The sequence below is a fragment of the Thamnophis sirtalis genome, unplaced genomic scaffold, assembly GCF_051295495.1.
Source record: "Thamnophis sirtalis isolate CommonGarterSnake01/CBP01778 unplaced genomic scaffold, rThaSir2_p1.2 scaffold_6, whole genome shotgun sequence".
Taxonomy (NCBI): Eukaryota; Metazoa; Chordata; class Lepidosauria; order Squamata; family Natricidae; genus Thamnophis; species Thamnophis sirtalis.
In genome coordinates, this window is record NW_028261386.1 from 121,586,245 (window position 1) to 121,609,342 (window position 23,098).

Here is a 23,098-nt window from a genome sequence, read left to right on the forward strand (position 1 = left end):
CATTTTTCCATGGAGCATCACTTGAAAATTATTAAGTTAGGATCGGCCAATGGAATTGATTGACGCACAAGTCAATTTGTTAATGTTAAGGTTATGCAAAATATTCTGTGTACAGAACTTCTGGTTTCTAATGGGCTATTGCCAAAAAAAACATGCATATTGTATGTGTCTGCTGCATGCGTGGAATGAAGCAGCTGTTTTTTTCCCAACTAAGGTAAAAGCTAGGAAGGCTAAGAGATTGAGAAGCAAGAGAAGAAATATGTGGGCGATTGGTGGGCAAATGAGAGATGCAGTGCCTGGAGCTGCAAAGTGGAGGATGGGAGACGTACCCCATCTGGATTTTCTTTTATCCAAATTCCAGAACAACCAGAATGTTCCAAGTTTCAGTTCTTCCAAACGGTGGCTGATCCAAAATAGTTTTGCACAATCCCTGGAATGCAATTATTTGTTCAGGATTCAAACGACATAATTTCCTCCATTTTGTCCATGGCCCTGTAAAATATTTGCAGGGTCCATGCATTGTGAAGATTACTACACTGAATTTATTTTATATTTAATGTTTATTTGTCTTAGTGCCTCGTAGTGGACCCAGGAATATAAGAGTATTTGACCCAACCACAAACAGTCTTTCCGTTCAGTGGGATCACGCAGATGGACCTGTGCAGCAATATAGAATTATATATAGTCCTGTTTCTGGGGACCCCATAGATGAATATGTAAGTTCATATTTTTTTAAATATATATAATAGTTGATTTATTATTAATTTGCTGCTGCAAAGTAATGATTGCATTAACTATTAATTCCAATGCCTTTATTGTGTAGAAGTTGTTGAATGAAAAATGAGATGAAAAATACTGTTTTCTCATTCCAAGTTTAAAAGGTGGTCATGTCCTGTATATCCAAGACAAAGCTACTGAATTACATGTAGACAATACTTTCTTGGAAGAAATCCATCTTAACCATTTCTTCAGTCTTCATGTTCCTCAGTGAAGCTAATTTTACAGATCTTGGCATTTCAAACTGCTTACTGGAAAGGGCAAAACTATTTCATCCTCTGAAATAAAACTATTAGAAAACTATTAGAAATAGATCTTGTCCTATTGCAATCCTTAGGCTAGATTCCATCAGATTTAGATTAGTTATGGTATGCTTGTTCCACTGATTTAACTGCATTTAAAAAGTCCACCTGCAACCTATTATAACTCACATAGTAATCTTCACCTAAATCTTGGAGATGTTCTGGTTGCTTGCACCTACTTCTCAAAAATACTTGCCAACTAAACTGCAAGGACTTGTCCAGGCATTGACTGAGAACCAGACATTGAACGAAAGGGGGGAAAAAAACCTAACTCAAGAGCAGAAAGTATAGGGAGGTATTACTTTGGTAATCTGTACAAAGTTGATCAAGAATGAGAAGATACGTATTTGTAGAAGCAAATTCTATCCACCTCAATGTAAGGATAATTTCAGTTGATTGCCATTCACTCCTAATGACCGTCATATATCCGTGTTTTATAAACATGAGCAGCAGGAATAAATTTTGGCTCTTAAGTTTTGTTTTGGGCATTCTTCCAAATTTTTTTGATAGTTTATAACTTCCTACTCCAAATTTAGCAGCAAAACTTTCACAATATAGTTTAGCCAGCTTATTTCCCATAGAGAGGTTAAAGGCATACGTTCTGTTGACTACTGTACAATATATATATACACACATACATACGTACATATACATATATACATATATACATATATACATATATACATATATACATATATACATATATACATATATACATATATACATATATACATATATACATATATACATATATACATATATACATATATACATATATACATATATACATATATACATATATACATATATACATATATACATATATACATATATACATATATACATATATACATATATACATATATACATGTATACATACATACATGTATACATACATACATACATATATATATATATATATATACACACACACACACACACACACACACACACACATACATACATAAACACACACACTCAGGCATAGTTAGTTATGATTATTGCTTATTTCTGAATGAACCTATATTTTTTGTTATGTCTGAGTACTGTACTTGAAGAAAATATATGCTGGCATGGTGTAAAAAGTAAAAATATTAATGGCCAATATGTGGGCAATTAAAGGATATGAATGCTTGTTGTATTGTATTGTATTGTATTGTATTGTATTGTTTGTTTTATTATTGATTTTATTAAATACGTTATATAACTGTGATCTACTTACAGTGCACAGTGATTAAGACAGTATGCAATCCAAATAATATAAAAACAAATAAATTACTGAACTAAATTTTAGTCTTCATGTTTGAACCTGTATCTAGTTCCATTTTTGGATGGTTTTTACCATTATACTGTTAAACTATGCAATTTAATGCAAATGCTGACAGGCATAACTCCTCAACATGTGGTTAATGTGGTCGGTGGACCAAAATAAAACTTGCTTTGGTCCAGTCTGTTTACATACTACAACTTATATGATTGGTAAATTATTAATAATTCCTAATCTAATAATTGTACAATATTTACCTGACTGTAATTTGTTTTAGACAACAGTACCTGGCAGAATAAACACTGTATTGCTACAGCCTTTGCAGTCAGATACACCTTATAAAATTACAGTTGTAGCAATTTATGATGATGGAGATGGTGGACAAGTGACAGGAAATGGAAAAACAGGTATATTTAATATAACTGCTCTTTTTGATTTTATATAACAAAGTTTAGCCGACACTGAAGGAGACCTTAAAGTCTGTAAAAGAAAAAAATATACAGAATTACTGTCTTTCAAATTACTCCTCCAAACCAGTTAAAGTAGCTTTGTACGAGGAAAATTTGCCATTTGTCAACCAAAGGATCCAAAACTATAAATTAATTTTATTTATTTTAGTATGGAAGTTTTAGCCTTTCACAATTTTGAAAAAAGTAAAAAAAAAATAGACTTGGCATTAGACTTTATCAAATGCCTTTTTTCCTAACTTAATACTTTTAATTTTTTTTTTTTTTTAGTTGGGCTGATTTCTCCTCAGAATATTCATATATCCGATGAATGGTATACTCGATTCAGAGTGTCCTGGGATCCTGTCACATCTCCTATCTTAGGATACAAAATTGTGTATAAAGTTGCAGGTAAGATTACGAACGCTGGGCTGTCAATATGCGAATACGGCTTTGAGGCTAAATATTATCAGCAACTTTCAATAAAAGAGAGATTCGGACCCTCACCACCCTCCAGTCCTTCCGCGCCGCTTTAAAGATCTGGCTGTCCCGGCTGGCCTGGGGTTAATGATTCTAACCCCACTCGAATTGTGTGACTGTTGTGTTTTTAATATGTTGTATTGCTTTTATGTTGGAAATTGTTTGTCCTCCCCCCCCCTTTTTTGAACTGTGAGCCGCCCTGAGTCCCCCCAGGGAAAGGGCGGCATACAAATAAAGGGAAATGAAATCAATAATTGTTATCTAAGCAGGCTTTGCTGTAGTTTTACAAGAGAGGCCTCTACTTAACATTCCCAGAGAATTGTTGTCAGCAACATAGGAATTCTCAGTTGGAGGATTGTCTGGCTCATTATAAAGCAGCTTTTTATGTTAATGCATAGGACTGCACATTAATATTCTTTTTCGTATTTCTTCTTCTTCTAAGGTTCCGATGAGCCCTTGGAGGTGTTTGTTGGAGAGGTGACTTCATATACTTTACACAACTTATTGCCAAGTACCACTTACGATGTCAAAGTATATGCTCAGTACGAATCTGGACTTAGTGAACCTTTGGTTGATCAAGGAACCACATGTAAGACCCTCCCTCAATATAAGACCCTCTCACAATATATTAATGCTGACATGAGAATACTAATGATTGCAGCAAGGAAGCTTGATCTCTTAGAATTTGCCTGCTCGGTAGAAAAGATGAATTTCCTGAAGAAATAACCTATTCTCTTGAGCTTTGGGGGAACGTGCCATTGTCCAAGAAATGTTCGGTCCCTAAATCATTGTGGATCATTTTAGCATCATGCTGTTATCTCTGCGTTTAACTCAATGAAACCTGTCAATTTTCCTAAAACAGCTGTTTCCTTTATATAAATACATGATAGCAGTATCATGCTACAGCTCAATTTTGGATGAATATTGAATGTCAAGTTTAGTGTCGATGCCGTATAATAAGTGGAAGATCTATAAAGCATTCTGATTTGATGGTTAATGCTGGAATTTCCATGTATTGGGATTTCAAGCAGTTTCCCCCCCCCCAGTCTCACTGTCCATTTTTGAATCCGCTGCTATTCCTGCATTGCCTGATTTCACTATAGGTGTAGTTCTCCACCTAGAGCTCTGTTTTGCATATTTGTATGTGACTGAATATGAATAAACTTAAAAATTATGATCAGGTGAAATCAATCTACAATAGTCTGAATAAAACTTTGTCCACTTTCTGTGGTATTATAAAATATTCCTAATCAGTGCTGAATAGGATTACCAGATATCTGAAAAGGCAAAGGAAGACAATTGTAAAGGAAGAGAAATAGGGAGGGGGGGGGAGGTAGGAGGATGCAGTAACATGACAAAAATTACAGTAAAACATTGTTTAAAAAAGTACTTAGATCTATCTGTATATGAAACTACTGAAGACTGGTTTGTGGGGGGGTTCCTTGGTGCTCTGTGAACTTGATTGTTTCCTTGCAGGCATTTCACTACCTAACCAAATAGATTACATCATCTCTGCAACACTAGTACTGATGATGTTACCTAGTTTGGGCAATGAAACGTCTGCAAGAAAACAACCAAGCTAAGAGAGCACCAAGGACCCTTCATTTCAACCCCGAGCTACAAATATTCTCCTTTATTGAGATTGTTTTCTTAATGGTAGAAATGTGCTAGAGCCAGTTACGAGAGAAAAGCCTTCAGTGTGTAACTGATTAAGGTCTTGTCAGTTTCAGGGGGCAGCCAAGCCACTGATTGGAGTTCTACCTAATCATCTAATTAGGGTCACGAAGGAGAGCTTGTTATCTTGTGATTAGCATTTATTAGGGAAGCATTGAGCTGCACAAAAGCTGCTCAGGAAGAGGTAGCTTGTCGAAAATCCAGATAATATTTAATTGTAAGGTTAGGCCTGCCAGACGGAGTACATGTGGACAAAGAGGAGGATATTGTATGTTTGATTTTTGCCAGATATCTGGTAACCTTAGTGCTGAAAGACATAACATAAATTGTCGTAATTGTAGAGTTTTATTTAGTTTACACCCAAAGAGTTAATGGGTCTTTTTTCCCTTTTATTTTCCATAGTGTACTTGAATGTTACAGATCTAACAAGTTATAACGTGGGATGGGACACTTTCTGTATCAAATGGTCTGCGCATCGGTCAGCCACTTCTTACAGACTGAAGCTAAATCCAGCTGATGGTAATTATAGTTTTAGATGAAATATTGGTTATACATTATTACTAGCAATAGCAATGGCAGTTAGACTTATATACCGCTTCATAGGGCTTTCAGCCCTCTCTAAGCGGTTTACAGAGTCAGCATATTGCCCCCAACAACAATCCGGGTCCTCATTTTACCCACCTCGGAAGGATGGAAGGCTGAGTCAACCTTGAGCCGCTGAGATTTGAACTGCCTAACTGCAGCTTAGCAGTCAGCTGAAGTGGCTGCAATACTGCACTCTAACCACTGCGCCACCTCGGCTCAAATATCTTTTGATCCTTTTCAATTATTTAGCACATTTGAATTACATTTGTTCATCACCCAAATCTCCATGGATTGGAGATGCTATAAATAATGTCAATAAATAAGTATGAGGCATTGTTGTTTTCAGCAAAAGAGGCATTGTTTCAAATGCAGGACAGCTGTTTCTTCTTTCATATCCTTGCTGTCTTTCTAAATCTGTCACCATTATTCAAAATGTGCATATGATCATCAAATGCCCAATAAGGTATCAGTTTATTATAAATGTAATTTACCTTATTTGAACAAGCTTTGCCCCAAATGGCCCTTCATTTATAATTTTCTGTACTATTACAATTCAGTAATTTATCAATACAGATGTCTTCTTGTTGCAAATAATGCTTCCTATTTATTGCATAATATAAATAAATCATTTTGAAATGTTGCACAAACAGAATATGTTACAAGGCCAAAAAGTACTTTTATTTCCTGTTTTACTTTGAAGAAAGGAGGTATATATGAGCATTAAGGAACTCGGAAACAGATGAAAATAAGTATTAAATTTAACTCTCCTGCGTCATAATTAAGAATATTGCTTACTAAGCCATTCTCTCCTGCGTCATAATTAAGAATATTGCTTACTAGGCCATTCTTTTTTTCTGTGCTGTTGTGAAGGTCAGCTATTTCATACCTTGTCTTTCTCACATTCTGGCAATTCACCAGCCTACAGGCAGAATCGCCATGGTTTAGAAGATTAAAAACAAAAATGAAAGAACAACCTTCCCCCCGTGTAGAGCTGATAGCGCAGTTTCACTTCCTCATGACATGTATTATGTCATGAAGAGCCATGGTGGCACAGTGGTTAGAATGCAGCATTGCAGGCTGATTCTGCTGACTTTGACTTTCAGCAGTTCGATTCCCACTGGCTCAAGGTTGACTCAGCCTTCCGTTCATCTGAGGTGGGTAAAATGAGGACCCAGATTGTTAGGGGAAATATGCTGACTCTGTAAACTTCTTATAAGAGGCTGTAAAGCACTGGGAAGCAAGTCTTAAGTGCTATTGATAGTACACTGCGTACTGCTTACAAACAGTTATGTGTATGTAAGGTCCTACAAATTAAGCATTATCCTTCTCGCTTGCTTACAGGATCTAGAGGTCAAGAAATAACAGTGCGTGGATCAGAAACCAGTCACTGTTTTAAGGGGCTTTCACCTGATACTGAATACAATGCTACTGTCCTGGTTCAGACTCCAAATCTTGAAGGTCCTCCAGTCTCTACAAAAGAACGCACATGTAAGTCCAAGATGACAGGAACCGCAATAACAAAACCAAAACAACTTTAGAAACTCCGGGAAGGATATAACGAAAGCTGTTTTCTCTGAATATACCAGTAAAGTGGTAAACGACCCAGCTTTCCTTCATTCATTAATTGAAAATAATATATGCATTTTTTTTGTGACTTGCCATACTGCCAGGATTTCAGAAAACAGCTGGATTCCAAACTTCACATTCTGCTTACCAGACAAAAATAGCTTTGTTCATGCGGCTAAATCATACCTGGAAATTTTGGGGCTTTGTATGATAAGTGGACCAACCATCACGCCTAACACAGTATTGCACTTAAATGAAGCAATTATGGAATATTTAGCAAACTGTGGCTTACAAAAAAGCTTACAATACTTGTAGTACTGCAGATGACATTTGCTTCATAATTATTCAGTGTGAATTTCTTGTCAGTAATGCCTGAGAAGAGATAACAATCCTTGCTACCTATGTCTATTGTGTTAGGAGTTTGATATTTTTCAACCTCTTCCAATTCCTTACCATTTTGGCAGGGCAAAATGGTTAAGTTTTATAGATATTATTTTTAAGTCAATATTTCAAACACAGCATTGTGAACGTACAATCCACTCACAAATCATGAGCAAGGAGGATGGGTTATGAGGAACATCAAAGATGATCAAGGGGTGGGTTTCAACCAGTTCGCGGCGGTCCCTGCAAACCGGTTGGTCGGCGAACCCGGAAGTAAGTAACTTCCGGGAATGGCGAAGGGCCCACCCGCCCGCCCGCCCGCGCTCCTTACCCGGTTTTGACAAGTTCTGTGCTTCCACGCATGCACAGGATGCATACAGCGCCTGCGCAATCTTCCAGGAGCAGCTGGAGCATCGCACAGACGCTAGTACGCATGCGTGCACCGCGCGCATGCACGAGGACGCCGCCGGCCCTGTTCCAACCGAACCGGTTGGAACGGGGCGAGAAACCCATCCCTGAGATGATCCCTCCTGTTTTATCTTTCGCCCATCCCCTATCCTGTCCTTGAGGGTAACAGATATGGAGAAGGGCCAGAGGATGGAGCAGAAGAGACCATTCGGCAATGTAGATGCTTCATCCTCAACTAGTGTTCTAGAAGACGATGAACTAGATGATTACTAGTTCTAGTAATGAGGTGGCCATGGTGATAGGACTTCAAAGTCCCTGAAACATGTTTGAGCTATAATTTAGAAGACAGAAGAATCCAAACTTTTGCTGGAACATGTTGATAAATTTCTAAGAACTGATCTGCCAAGGATGCAGCTTCTATAGTTTTGTTTATTTCCCAGCTTTAAAAAAAATGCAAAATATTTTAATTGATTTCCTTTAGTAATCAAGCCAACTGAACCTCCAACCAAACCTCCAACGCCAGCTCCACCTCCAACAATCCCACCTGCACGGGAAGGTAAGTGTTTGCTTTTTTATGTCTATAAGGTCTAAAAACTGGCAGGGGGGGGATTAAGAGTTCTGAAATTTATCTTGATTCAAAGAACTAGAATTAACAGTAATGATAGCCTTTAAACAATGAAGTAAGTTCTGCTCAAAAAGGCATTTATTCATTCCCCTATTTTCTGTGTATTTATGCATTCAAGCTAGTATTTTATATTTTGTTTTGTAAACAAATTTGGGGTACATGGCTTTTATATAAATCCAAGCAGAGAAAGTTTTTCAGACAGCTTTTGCAGAGCAAGACAGAATAATAGTTAGAAGGGACCTTAGAGGACATCTGATCCAACCCTCTGATCAAGCAGGAGACCCTATACCATTTTAGCCAAATGGCTGTCACATTGAAAAATTCTAGTTACTACATCCTATTTTTTTTATTGTGTTGCAACTTCTAAATCATTTCTGAATCCAATGTATCTTTTAGTATGCAAGGGAGCCAAAGCTGATATAGTCTTCCTGACTGATGCTTCTTGGAGTATTGGAGATGAAAATTTCAACAAAGTAGTGAAATTTGTTTTCAACACAATCGGAGCATTCGACCTAGTAAATCCAGCTGGAATTCAGGTTAGTTCTTAAATATCAAGCAGGATAAATTGCTTTTTTTCCCATGATATCTTTCAAGTAAATACTTTACAGTTATAATATGGCAGTTTGACTTTTAAAGATCCAATCACCTGTGACGAATGTGAAAAAGTTAAGAGCCTTTTCATATTTTTCCTTACTTTTTCTTCTTTGCCTTTTAAATAGTCCCATTACAACAATTCTCTAAAGAACAGACTAGTTAGAAAAAGAAGTCAGGCACATTTTTAAAAAACCCATAATTATTACTAACAAAAAATGATGTGTTTGTATACATGTAAGATTTACATATGTCTAAAATATACAGGATTATAGAATATGAGCTGTTGAACCATATTTTCTCCAACAATATAACATTTTTTTTGGGGGGGGGTCCCCACATTTCAGGTTTCCTTTGTGCAATACAGTGATGATCCAAAATCCGAGTTTAATTTGAACACCTATGATGATAAAGCCCAGGCCCTGGGAGCTCTTCAGTATATTCAATACAGAGGAGGGAACACGAAAACAGGTAATTTTGTACAACTTCTGAATATTAGTTTCAAGGGATAAGGTTTTCTCATATTATTACTGCATGGGTTTTAACTTAGAATGCATTCCAGTGTTAGTTCCCCCTCTCCTTCCAAAGTAGTGGTTTTAGGTGGATGATCTAAATGAAACTCTCTCAATTCACAGGAAAGGCACTTGCATTTATCAAAGAAAAGGTTCTTACATGGGAAAGAGGCATGAGGAAAGGCGTTCCCAAAGTCCTTGTTGTCGTAACAGACGGTCGGTCGCAAGATGAAGTGATGAAAGCTGCAGCTGTCATACAGCAATCTGGTGAGCCACATTTAGGCGGCGGGTTTTAATGGGAGCATAATTCTGTAGTCTTATTAAAATATCAGACTCTTTATCATGATTGACTGGAGTATGTACAGTTCAGACTGTGAGTGCTTCATAGCCACTTGTGCCTGAATTGGTGCATTGTTTAGAAAGCTTGAAATACAGGTAAATCCTCGGCTTATGACTATAATGGAGCTTGCCTTTTCTGGTTGTAAGACATGATGGTCATAACATAGGGCATCAGGTGACCAACCCAATTTTACTATTTTTTTTTCTGTTCAAAAGTTTTATTTCTTTTAAAACAAACCTTTCGTCATTCTCAATCAGTAAGACATCGAAGTACAATTTTTCGTATGTCAAAATAATTCTAGTTTACCACCAAATTCTTGTCTAGCCTAATGCATACCCCTCCCTCCCCCCTCCCCCCCAACCCCCCTCCTCCTTCCCCCCCCCCCGACTTCCCAGAACCCGTACACGGTATGGATTTTTAACAAACACAGTCTAAAATCTATTGAAAAAAAGAAATAAAGAAATTAATGACATTCTACATTGACCTTAGCTTCTCCTTGCTGAACTAACTTTAAACAATTTAAATCATTTCTGATCTTAAGCGTAGGCTAACTGGAATTTCTTGGTCCCGTATTTATTTTGTATATAGTCAATCCATTTTTTCCAGTCTCGTTTATATCTCTCATTTGAGTGATCTTTAAGATATGCCGATATTTTAGCTATCTTGGCTAGGTTTGTAACTTTCAATGTCCATTCTTGAGTTGTAGGCAAGTCTTCCTTCTTCCAGTATTGCGCCACCAACAGTCTTCCAATTTTACTATTTTTATTTGAGGTGGTCATTAAGTCAATGCATGGTGATTAAGAAACTCATTGTTCATTATGGGATCTTTTTGCTGCAAACCTGAAATAAATGTGGTTTTTTTTGGCAAAAATGTAAATTCTGGTCACATGACTGCAGGGCACTACAAATGGCCATAAAAATGAGGGAGGTGATAGTGGCTATAAGGACCTGAGAATGGGGTTGTAAGTTCCTTTTGGAAGTCCATCATAACTGAACAGTCACCAAGCAACCGATCGTAAATGGAGGACTACCTGTACTGCCTATCTCTGTATATATTTCCACCATTTACCCTGCCTTTTATTACTTTGTAAATTCCTCAAGGCAGTGAACATATCTAATACTCTTTCCTCTTCCTATTTACCACAACAACAACCTTGGGAGGTGGGTTGAGCCAAGAGAGAGTGTGTGATAGGCCCAAACCCACCCAACTGGCTTTTGTGCCAAAGGTGGGACTAGAACTCATAATCTTCTGGTTTCTACATCAGAAACTCCATCACTACACCAGTCTGGCTCTCTGTATTGGTAATGCAGCTTTGATTTCCTCCCTAAGATTTCCCTGAGAGCTGTAATCTCCATGTACCTGGGTAGTACTTGTGGTAGTGTTGCCTTAATAGGATGGGCCACTGAGCATTTTTTTTCCCTAGAAGAACTTGGAGAAACTTCCCAGGTCCATATTGTTTCAACTGTTGCTATTTGTCTTTGCAGGTTTCAGTGTATTTGTTATTGGCGTAGCTGATGTTGATTACCATGAACTAGCCAAAATTGCAAGTCAGCCAAGCGAACGTCATGTCTTTATCGTTGACGACTTTGATGCTTTTGAGAAGATTGAAGATAACCTTATCACATTTGTTTGCGAGACAGCTACCTCAAGTGAGTAAAATGCTCTGTTTTTTTCAGGATAGGTTAACACATCTAATCCAATGTAAAAGACAATGAAATCTAGCAATTTGTTAAGGAAAATATATTTTTCCTTGCTGTTATATAATCAGAAAGGAAGAGTCAGTAATGGAATATGTCCTTTCCATACAGGAATTTCCAAGTATAGCCTTTGCATATTTCAAATTGAGTTTGGAACAATGCTAATAGAAAACCTTGGAAAATCACTAATGATCCTTAGTGAACATTTGGAGGTTGATGGACTAAAGTTCTGACTCTTTAGAAGGCAGCTTGCTTTTTTTCCTAAAATGAGCATTAACATGAGCACATAGCCCTTAGCCCACATTAACACTCCATCCTGTCCTTATCTTGGAGCTCTTAGCTGAGATGGAATGGCTTGTCCAATGACATCTTTTGAGTTAAAACAGAGAGCAGAACATTGAGCTGAACCAGGGAAGTTCTGTCTCTTTCTCAGACATTTTTTTTCTGAATTTCTGCATTGCTTGTCTCTGGAGGAGAAACTTAGTCATAATCTGTATTGAGGAATCTGTCAGAATAGATAAATACATACATAGATCATTGCAGAGGGTGATGAAAATGGAAATAGAAATAGATTGATGTGTGACCCTGGTAGAAAGAAATTGTTGATATACAAATCTGACTTCTCTTTGAAAACTTCCTAGTAGTACTTCCTTATCTTAGTGCCCTGAAAACAGTCTTGGCTACAAAACTCATGTTGTAGAGTTACCATATTGAAGGCTTACCAGGTGCTAAGACTAATAGGCTATATTGAAGCAGGATTCTGATGAGGCCTCAAAACCACGGCTGTGTTTGTACACCTAACTGCAGTCTACACACAAATTGTGCCATATTTTTTCTTGCAAAAATCTCTGTTGACTAATTACTAACATGCTGAGTGATGGGTCCTTCCAGATAATAATGGGGGACAATATAAGTAAGTTAAGAAGATTAAATAACGCCCTCCCACAAGGCTCAGTAATGGCAGCTCCACTATTCAACTTACACATATCATATATGCCAGCAACAAAGGGATGCAGATTCGCATATGAATCATTTGGCCATAGCAGTACAAAGGAAAAACACATGGAGATGGCAGACAGCCTTATGCCCCAAAGATCTCAAAATCTTGGAAAACTCTTCACTGACTGGAGGCTCACTCCTAGCACCAGCAAAAAAGTAAACTACGTGCTTCCACCTTAACAACAAACTAGCATATGAAGTCCCAAAGGTCTATTTAAGCAATACCTTACTTCCCTATGATTCCCATCCAAAGTATCTTGGAGTAACATTGGGCAAGACTCTCTCCTACACCTAGAGAATTCGGCAGCAAAAATCAAACCCAGGAACAACATATTCCAGAAATTATGTGGAATCAAATGCAGAACTTTAGCTGTCACCCTCAGGTCATCAGCGCTAAGGTTGGTCAACTCCACAACAGAGTGCTATTCCCCCGTATGGCTTAACAGCTGCCAGACTAGTAAATTAGATGACAGAGTCAATGACACCAAGAGGATTATAAGCGGATGTACTAAAATCACTCCAACTTCCTGTCTTCCTGTCCTGAGCCATATAGCACCGCCAGCTTTACAAAGGCAAAATGTACTAGAGAGACAAATACATAAAAATCAGTGCATGCTGACTTTCCTCATTTATCAGCTGGAAGACTCAAATCCAGGAAAGCCCCACTTGCACTTGCACATCTCCCCAACAACCTGTCACATCAATTCCCAACGGAAAGGCAAATCGGTCACTGAATGCCCAAAGAAGACATACAAATAACCCCACAAAACAGGTCCCAGGCTTTGAACTTCCATGCTAGCAATGGATAATCCTGAATAGGATTTGCATCTCACATGGTGTCTGCTGGGACTCTGTATAAATGGGGCATAGTATCCTTTCCTCGGTGTGACTGCAGGGTCAAACTGTGGATCACATTGTGGCTGGCTGTAAGCTGAGGGTATATATTGGTCCAGTATCTGTCCCGACAGGCCTGGGGCTAAAGATTTCAACCCTACCCGAATAGTATGACTGTTGCGTTTTTTTAATGATGTATTGTCTTTATGTGTGTATCTTGTTTATTTTTTCCCTCTCCCTGGATTGTGAGCCACCCTGAGTCCCCTCAGGGAAAAGGGCAGCATATAAATAAAGTTAAATCCTAAATCCTAAAATCTGATTTCTTTAAAAAAAATTATAAACAGTGCTGCACTTCAATGATAGGATCAGTAATACGCAACCTTTCTTGCACCCAGTTTCATGGGAGACCATTTTTCCATGGACTGGGGGTGGGGAGGGAGGGAGCCGAGATGGCGCAGTGGTTAGAGTGCAGCACTGCAGGCTACTTCAGCTGACTGCAGTTCTGCAGTTCGGCAGTTCAAATCTCACGGGCTCCAGGTTGACTCAGCCTTCCATCCTTCCGAGGTGGGTAAAATGAGGACCCAGATTGTTGGGGGCAATATGCTGACTCTGTAAACTGCTTAGAGAGGGCTGAAAGCCTAATGAAGCGGTATATAAGTCTAACTGTTATAACTGCTATAAAGGGGGGGGGGGCATGGTTTCGAGTTCAGCCTAGATCCCGCACATGTGCAGATGAAGCTTCACCTGCTCGCCTACTACTTGTGTGGCCCAGTTTCTAACAGGCACCTAGATCTTTTAAACATTTTTATTGTGTTTTACTAATGTTAATTGCTGGACCAGTTATGGCATGCTGTATATTAAGTAAGTAAATAAATGACCATATTGAAGAAAGCTAAGATTGGTGGTATTTTTTAGTTCTGCATCTATAGAGGACATTTCTTTGCAGGCAGCTGTGTGCTTCTAGTAACAATGCCAGTGCTCATTCATGCTATATCTGTTTCTCCCCCCCCCCCAGGTTGTCCTCTCATGTACTTGGATGGATACACTTCCCCTGGTAAGAAACAACACATGAATATTCCAATTTAGTAAGGTCTTACTTCACACGGTTTCTAAATCCCATCATTATTCTTTCTGTTTTCTCTTTATTCCGACATAACAGGCTTCAGAATGCTGGAAGCTTACAATTTAACAGAGAAATATTTTTCTTCGGTACCTGGAGTTTCCTTGCAGTCGGGATCTTTCCCTAGCCACGTGTCATACAGGCTTCATAAAAATGCTTTTATTAGCCAACCCACTGTGTGAGTATATTACATTTTTTTTATCCTTCAAGTCTTTTCTAATTGGGGAAAATTGACCAGATGGAAACTGGACATAGAATTGATTGTGTTGTATGCTGAATCCTTGCGAACAATAGTGAGAAATAAAAACACAGACTACAAGATACATACAAAGACAGAAAGTGTGTATGTCAGCAACCCGCAGCTCTGGAGCTGCATGTGGTTCTTTCATTCCTCTGCTGCGGCTCCCTGTCACCAGTCAGTCAGCACCACAATTTTGAGAGAAGCTTCCAGGTTTTTTTTGGGGGGGGGGCGGCAGCAGGGTGCACCAGGAAGAGACTCTGTGGCATGGGACTCCACAATTTATAGGCCTTTCGATTAGGACTGGTAAAGGAAAAGAGATGCCACGCTAGGAGGAGACACTATGGTGGGGAAACCGGACTTCCAATCGGCTCCAGAATTGAACGGGGGGCTTCGGATTAGGACTTTCATGGCTCTTTGAGTGTTTAAGGTTGCCAACCCCTCCTGTCAGCCTCTGCTTTGCTGCTGCTTCGGCTGCCATTGAAACGGGGAGGGAGGGCATGGTATTTGGGAGGGGTTACTAATTGTGCTGGAGGAAAATTCTGGAGTTCTGCTGCCTGTCGGACTACGCATGCGGAGGAGGTTCCCGCCAAGGCTAACGGCACCGACATTCCATCTTGCTGATGCCTTTTGAAGTTATCTCACACCTGACACTTAGGAGAATTATGATTGGACTGCAACTGGGATGCCAAGGGGTGGGGAATGGGTTATTTTATATATCAATCGCTTTCGCGCCTAAATAATCAGTCTTCGCTTTGCTACGCTTCTAATCATTTATAATTAGTAAAAGTACACTTGATTTCTACCTATGGAGTCTCGTGGTCTTCTTTCCTAATTACTCAATGAAGAGGTGCTTACACCTCCTCTATGCAATGGATTAAAATTATTTACAATCTGAGACTTAAATCCTAAACTATATGATATAAAAAGTAATGCTAACTGGCACTGAAAAAAAAGCAATAAAGTGGCTAACAGTTAAACCTTCTTCAAGGTGGCATTTCATGATGAACTGCAACTGAGAAAAGGCCTTCTTTCTTGTAGCCACCTGCCTAAGCATTTGCACAGCGTTCTCCGAAAAGGCTTTGAAGATTATTTGTTTATTTTGGCATATGTATAGGAAGGAAATATCCCTTTATGTGACTGTTTCTCAACCTTGGCAACTTTAAGATATGTGGACTTCGACTCCCAGAATTCTCCAGCCAGCACACTTGAAGCTTTAATGGCCAACACTAAAACTTAGTGGCCAGAAATTAATCAGAAACAGCTGTTAAAAGGATTTTTTTTTAATGAAGAAGTAAACCAATCCCATTCGTGACTTTACAACTCTGTTATGGGATAACTGAAGTTTTAGGGCAGTTTTCGGTTATAGCCCTTATAGAGGGTGGATGATTGAGTGTATTTCTCATTCAAGATCTGAAGGAGACATCTCCAAGGGTTTGTGCTTCTCATCCCTAGTACAATAATGGCAGTAATTACCTGCAGAGAAGAGTTCTAATGTTAGTGTCTGATTTACTTGAATTCCCTATTCATAGTTTAGGCCATGGGTGTCAAACAGCATCATGTTGCTGTCACGTGACATTTCGCGATGTTTTTACCATTTGCAAAGCTGGGGTGGGCGTGGCCTGCACGTAATACATCCGGCCTTTGGGCTGCCAGTTTGATACCCCTGGTCTAGGCAAAAACCCCAAAGCTTTTTCAATAATAATAATTGATTTCTTCTGTCTTACTGTATTCCTCTTTTAATTGCATTCCCAGTGCTGCTGGTCTCTTCCTCCAGATGTTTTTTCTTGCTGTCATCCTTGATACACAATGGTTCTCATACAGTTTATCCTTAATCTTAACATGAATAATCTTATTTAATAATCTTTTGTTGATATTATGATCACTGCTGTCCTTCTTCCCATACCCTCTCCCATTGCAGAAGAAAACGTCACCAGATTTCAGCTTGATGAAATTTTAGCTTTAAATATAATTCCAGTATATTTTCACAACAATTTTCAGTGGGTTTGAAGGAAGACCTGACTTCTAAACGCACTGAATAATATGGGGGATTTAAATTAGCCTTTCTGTCTTTTGCAGGAGACAGAGTTTAGTTCTTTATATTTAAAGATGAGCTGCTTTTAAGCCTTTAGATACTCTTTTAGGGGTGATGAGTGATCAGACAAGAATCCTGAGTGCTGTTTATTAAACAACACACTGGCATTCAGTCTTATTAACCATGACTAAGATTAAATGTTATTTAATTATTTATTAAATGTATATGTCTCCCATTTCACTGTTTTTAATCATGTATATTTTTGGTGAGAGATATGTTTCTGCTCTCTTTAATAGGGATATTCATCCGGATGGATTATCAAAGGCTTACACAATAATATTTTTATTCCGTCTTCTCTCGGAAACCTCTAATGAACCATTTGCAATTTGGCAGATAACAGACAGAAATTACAAACCACAAGTTGGAGTTGTTCTTGACCGTAAGCCCCCTTCTCCCTATGACCTATGGACCGGATGTATGAATAGAATGGACAGAGGATGTTTTACTTTTTGAATATTTCAAAATATTTCCACAAAGTAAAATAGTAAAGTTTTAGCCTGACATAGTTTATACAGTATCAGAAATCAGTTGGACAGAATATTGTTAGGCACATTGCAGCTAATTTGCCATCAACTTGCAAGTTGTAATAATGTTTAGGTGGGCTGTGAGCAGTGGTGGGATTCAAATAATTTACCAACCAGTTCTCTGCCCTAATGACCAGCTGGCTAGGCGGGGCTTGGTGGTCATGTGATCATGTGGGCGTAGCCAAGTCAATGTCACTCAGGTCGATGGGCACTTCGCCTTAGCTGTTACAATGGTAATAAGGGTTAACTGGAGAGGCAGTTTCTCTAAGCAGGACAATAAAGATTAGGCTAGAAACAACACCAGAATGTTTCCTTCCTGCCTTCCTGCCCTGTAAAGTGGGAAAAAACAAAAGATTTCTTCCAACAACCGATACTCCGAACTGCTTAGAAAGTTATCAACCGGTTCTCCTGAATAGGTGCGAACTGGCTGAATCCCACCACTGGCTGTGAGTTGTCAAGCCACAGTTATTTAATGCAATCTGGAATGAAACAATTCAGCCAGTGCTTTGATCTGAGCTTAAAAAGTGCACCTTTTTAGAGAATTAGGAAGCCTCAAATTAATTTAGAGAAAGAGCTCCCAGTAACCTTACCTGAACTCTTATGTAATTTTTTTGCAAAATTGGGGAAGAAAACACTTTGGTTTGTCTGAGTGTTATCTCAGGCTTTCCTTTGTACAGTAGCAGGAAGGTTTGATAGCATTTGTGAATGCATCGGTAGATCCAAAGTATTGCTTTAGTTGATACTATTCTACTCATAGAGTGCGTTGAAAAGAATAAATATACGAGAAGTTCCACTTTCATATCTATATTGGAGAAGCCTTCCTTCAGGTTGCCATAAATCATGATTCTTCCAAATGGCATGCAGATTCTGACTCCATAATTGGCAGGTTGAAAATTGCAAGACATTTCCTTTCATGTTCTCTCATGTTGCAGTCATAGAAACTGTGTGTTGCATTAAGCATCTCAATTCATTGTTCCATTTCAAAGCAACATTTTGGATTACCAGAACTAGTTGACGGAATGACTTACATGGAACTATATTTGTAGGGAATATAATACCCAAAATTATTTAAGTGATTCAACGGCTTAGAATATTTTTTTTTAAAAAAACCCTTGATTTTAACCTTGTTAGTCTTTTAATATCATAAAATGAATACTAATAATCTTGTGTTACTAGCAAGTTCCATAATGTTTGTTTTAACAGCCATTCTAACAGTATCTCTATTAAGTTATTTATATAGCAATCCTAATTAAGGAATGGGTGAAAGGGAATCTCCCTGAATAGTCTTATGAATGAGTCTTATAAATAGTCTTATAAATCAGGTTTGGAAATAGGTGTGGATAGATTAAGGAGCAGATTTGAGCTACTAAGAAAAGGTGCAACTGCTTACAAAATTAGAGACAGGTGCTACATTTCTGTATCCTGTGATCTGAATCACTTTTTGGAATTAATCTGAAACATGATTAGATAGTCCCGTAATGTGCTATCCATATCTTTAACATAATGTGTTTTTCCCTAGCTTCCAGCAAAGTGCTATCATTCTTTAACAAGGACACAAGAGGAGAAATTCAGACCGTAGCATTTGAAGGTGACGAAATAAAGAAACTCTTTTACGGAAGTTTTCACAAGGTAAAATCATCTTCTGTAGATTATTATGAATAAGAAAGTATTTTGAAAGCAAAGAAAGCCACTCTGGTAGTCAATAGATATAGAGATGCAAAAATAATGTATAGATAATTTTAAAGCAAATAATATTTTCAATTAATTGGTTTGAATGCATACTGAGATATCTTATGCAATGCTCAAGTTTACTCTGAAACAAATCCCGTGCTATTTAAAGGCTATATTAATTAGTCCTTGCTGATCAACCATTCATTCAGTGAATGTTTGAAGTTACAATGGCATTGAAAAAGGAAACCTGCAACTCTATTATGGCTGTTGCAGAGTCCATGTGGTCACATGACCACAATTCAGGTCCTTGTCAGCTGGCATGCATTTATAGTAGTTGCAGCAGCCCACAATCACATGATCATCCTTAGTGACCTTCACGGCTGGCTTTCAACAAGCAAAGTTAATGAGGAAGCTGGCAAAAAGTCACAACTTGAAGTCATGTGACATTGCACTTAATTACAATGGGTTATTTGCTTAATGATTGCAACCAGGACTACCATTATAAGTTGACACGATCATAGATGTTTCATTTTATGATTGTGTGACTTAGCAACAGAGTTTCCCGTTCCGATAGCAGTTGGTAAGTGAGGACACTCACTTGCACTCAAAAATAGCATGCCTAGATGGTAAATGCAACAATATACATTTGCTTACCAGTAAGTCATTAATATTGGCATTCCTTATATATGGTATTGGATGGCTAATCTCTGATCATGTTTGAAAATAAGAGAAAGATTTCAGAGCTGTTTTAAATTACACAGATCAGCATCCTTATCTCAGATTTCATGTATTCTGGTTATTATTAGCACAACTCAGCACATTGTCTTAATTTGTTGTTTAACCACTTAAGTATTTATTCAATTAAACCATTGGACAATATGTAGCAAAAACTAAAATATACATACATACTAATAGACATACTATGATGAAACTACTCAATGATAAGCAGGTTTTTATCCATATGTCATTATCCCATTCCAGTCCCGTGTGCACACGGAGCTTATACATTTGCATTATTTCTATTTTTTTGAAGGCAAGTACAGAGCCATCTCTGAAAGGAAATAAAAGTTGTTATGGGAGTGTTGTGAACCAGGACGACAGCTCTGTTTGAAGCAGAGTGGCAGAAGCAGAGAATTGTAGACGGTCTCTAAGAATTTGTTTATCACAATTCTGCAGATGAATGAATTCTGCCGGAATATCTTGCCAGAGTATAATGCAGCGTTAATTCAGTGCATTGCATTTCCATTCACTGAAAAATAGCTAACTTGGCTCTTTGCGAAATATTTGCTTTGGCATACTATTTTGAGTTTTGGCTACAATGAAATTTAGGGGAAAAGGTTGGCCTAGTTAACATCTTGTCAAGGAACTCTTATAGAAACAGATGTTTTATGTTTGTTGATTTGCCGTTAATGGGCCAAATATACATGGCAAGAGTCTTCTTTTAATGAAGGACTAGTAAAAGAAGTAGCTGATTAACCTTGGAAACCAGATGATAATTTAGTAAAAGGGAAGTTTTAACGTGTCTTGACACTTTTTGCCTTAATTATTTCAAAAGGAAAAGGGGAAAAGTGGTAGACTATTTTTTTAGTCTAGGTGCTATTTTCATGCCTGCCGAATCAGCTTTGTCTGTCCCACGACTATTCTCACCTATCTTTGTTAGGTATATACTTTTTAAAATTCTTATATAATTGGCCTTGTGTACTCCCAGAGAGATTGAGAATGAATGAAATGAGTTGAGTTCCAGATCTCATGAGATTTGCAAGTCCTCAGCAATGGATCCATCCTGGTTTTGTTGCTATTGTTTATTGTTACAGAGCAAATGAAAGAGTTTGTGGCTCACACTAATATATATTCTATATAATTCTAATCTGTCAATTTTCTAACTGTATATTTGGAAAGGGATGTCTGACAGAATGATGGTATTTAATAATGGAATTGTTTTTTTCAAAAATGTGTAAAAATATCATTTTACATTTTTAGTCTAATGTTATTTTAAAAAATGGAAAATGTCATTTCCACTCCATTTCATTTTTAACGCTCAGTTTCTATGAATAGGAGAGAGTTTTGGAAGGATTATTCTTGCAAAGTTTACTGGTTATGGAAAAAAAAACCTTTTGGAACAAGCAACAGCTGTGACAACAAAAAATTTCCTATAGTCTTTATGTCTTTAACATTAGTTAGTGTTGTATTTATATAGTGCTTAGTGGCATTCGTTCATAGCATATGTTGTATAGATTATCACACCCTTCATCCAAATTTATTCCAAAGCGGAGTCCAGACAAAGATTGTCAAGTCATTGCTTCTTTATTGTCTGGAATATATTTCAAGAGAATGCATGAATGGAGATGCCATTTTCATTAAAAAGGACACTTTTATACATAGATACAGAAAATGTTTGTATTTGTGCCTCTTTGCCTTCCAGATTTTGGATAATTTCTGTATACAGTTAACTGATTTGGACTAAAAGGTTTACTTTTAAAACCATGAAGAATTAACAGTGTTTTTGTTACGCTTCTCCTCAATAAACTTTCTCTAGGTTCATCTTGTTATAACATCCACAAGTGCTAAGATTTATGTTGACTGTGTTGAAATTATGGAAAAGCCGATTAAGGAAGCTGGAAATATCACAACTGACGGCTATGAAATCCTTGGTAAATTACAGAAAGGTGATAAGAAAACAGCACCAGTAAGTTGTAAACTTTTCTAAATTATTTTTTAAAATCTTTATTAAAGATACCACAACATGTCTTTATCACCAGAATTGTTTCATCCAAATCATAGGCAGTAAGATGAGATGAAGATTCTTTTCACTCTCTCGTTCAGAATCTCCTCCTCACACACAACTTGTCAAGGTCCATACTTACAGCACTTCGAAACCTGATATGATCTCTCATTAAAAAGATTTATCCTCTTCCCTCCCATCCTTTCACATAAAGACTCTGTTCAGCAGCCATTGCAACTTGGCCAATGTTGATATCCTTGAAATAGACACTGATACATCCCCTGCTTGAAGGGCTGGCTAACTAACCCAACTATTCTGGATGTCACCAGTCTCCAAACCTCTGTTTTTAGAGAAAGTTGTTAAAACTGGCCAGCTGCCACCTGGGAGACCCTAGAAAATATGGATTAACTCTATTTTTTTCAGACAAGAGTTCAGGTTGATTATATGGGATAGAAACCAGACCGGTCACTTAGATAAAGGAGCGAGTCTCCTTTTGTAGGATTTTTCAGTGGGTTTTCAAATCATCAGTCATGATCCCTAACCCATGTTGGGTGAGGTGGGAACAAATATAGAAGTAAGAATTCTCTGTCAAAGCTCTCGTATTACCAAATGTCTTGCCAGCCAAAATGAGATCTGTACCCTGGCTCCCGATATTCAAGATAGCAGTAGCATTTAGACTTACATATCGCTTCACAGTGCTTTACAGTCCTCTCTAAGTGGTTTACAGAGTCAGCATCAGAGGTGGGTTGCTACCGGTTCGGGCGAACTGGTAGTGGAAATTGCGACTAGGTCGCCGAACTGGTAGGCATGGCAGGCTCGCCACACCCCCGAACCGCTTCCCTGGTTGCTGCGGCATGTATTTTTAACATTTTTAATGTTCTGTGCATGCACAGACCTATTTACATGCACCTGCCCACGCGCGAAGTGCACATGCAAATCGCATACGCCCCGAACCGGCAGTAATGCCGGCAGAAACCCACCCCTGGTCAGCATATTGCCCCCAACAATCTGGGTCCTCATTTTACCAATGATAGAAAGCTGAATCAACCTTGACTACTCAGAATTGAACTCCTGGAGTGAGCAGTGAGTTAGTCCTGCAGTACTGCATTCTAACCACTGCGCCACCATGGCTCTTATCCTTTACTCCCTCCTCTATCCCCAATATTCTTCTTAAAACCATGTTTTTAGCTAAGAGGAGTGAAGAGTGATATACCTGAGTTGGAGGTTCATCTATTATGATACT

General features: G+C 38.1%; 1 protein-coding gene across 4 annotated transcripts in view; it reads left to right on the top strand.

Annotated features, from left to right (window-relative positions):
- COL12A1 (collagen type XII alpha 1 chain) overlaps nucleotides 1–23,098 on the top strand; it is a 154,475-nt gene that overhangs the window by 99,850 nt on the left and 31,527 nt on the right. For all 4 annotated transcript variants that reach the window (XM_087718861.1, XM_087718858.1, XM_087718860.1 and 1 more), the window contains exons 37-52: nucleotides 574–716; nucleotides 2,624–2,753; nucleotides 3,084–3,203; nucleotides 3,715–3,861; nucleotides 5,349–5,465; nucleotides 6,873–7,019; nucleotides 8,368–8,442; nucleotides 8,908–9,047; nucleotides 9,450–9,573; nucleotides 9,738–9,881; nucleotides 11,440–11,604; nucleotides 14,501–14,539; nucleotides 14,645–14,783; nucleotides 17,175–17,317; nucleotides 18,982–19,091; nucleotides 21,670–21,819. In XM_087718861.1, the coding sequence (XP_087574987.1) occupies nucleotides 574–716; nucleotides 2,624–2,753; nucleotides 3,084–3,203; nucleotides 3,715–3,861; nucleotides 5,349–5,465; nucleotides 6,873–7,019; nucleotides 8,368–8,442; nucleotides 8,908–9,047; nucleotides 9,450–9,573; nucleotides 9,738–9,881; nucleotides 11,440–11,604; nucleotides 14,501–14,539; nucleotides 14,645–14,783; nucleotides 17,175–17,317; nucleotides 18,982–19,091; nucleotides 21,670–21,819 (2,033 nt within the window). The remainder of the gene's footprint in view (nucleotides 1–573; nucleotides 717–2,623; nucleotides 2,754–3,083; nucleotides 3,204–3,714; nucleotides 3,862–5,348; nucleotides 5,466–6,872; nucleotides 7,020–8,367; nucleotides 8,443–8,907; nucleotides 9,048–9,449; nucleotides 9,574–9,737; nucleotides 9,882–11,439; nucleotides 11,605–14,500; nucleotides 14,540–14,644; nucleotides 14,784–17,174; nucleotides 17,318–18,981; nucleotides 19,092–21,669; nucleotides 21,820–23,098) is intronic.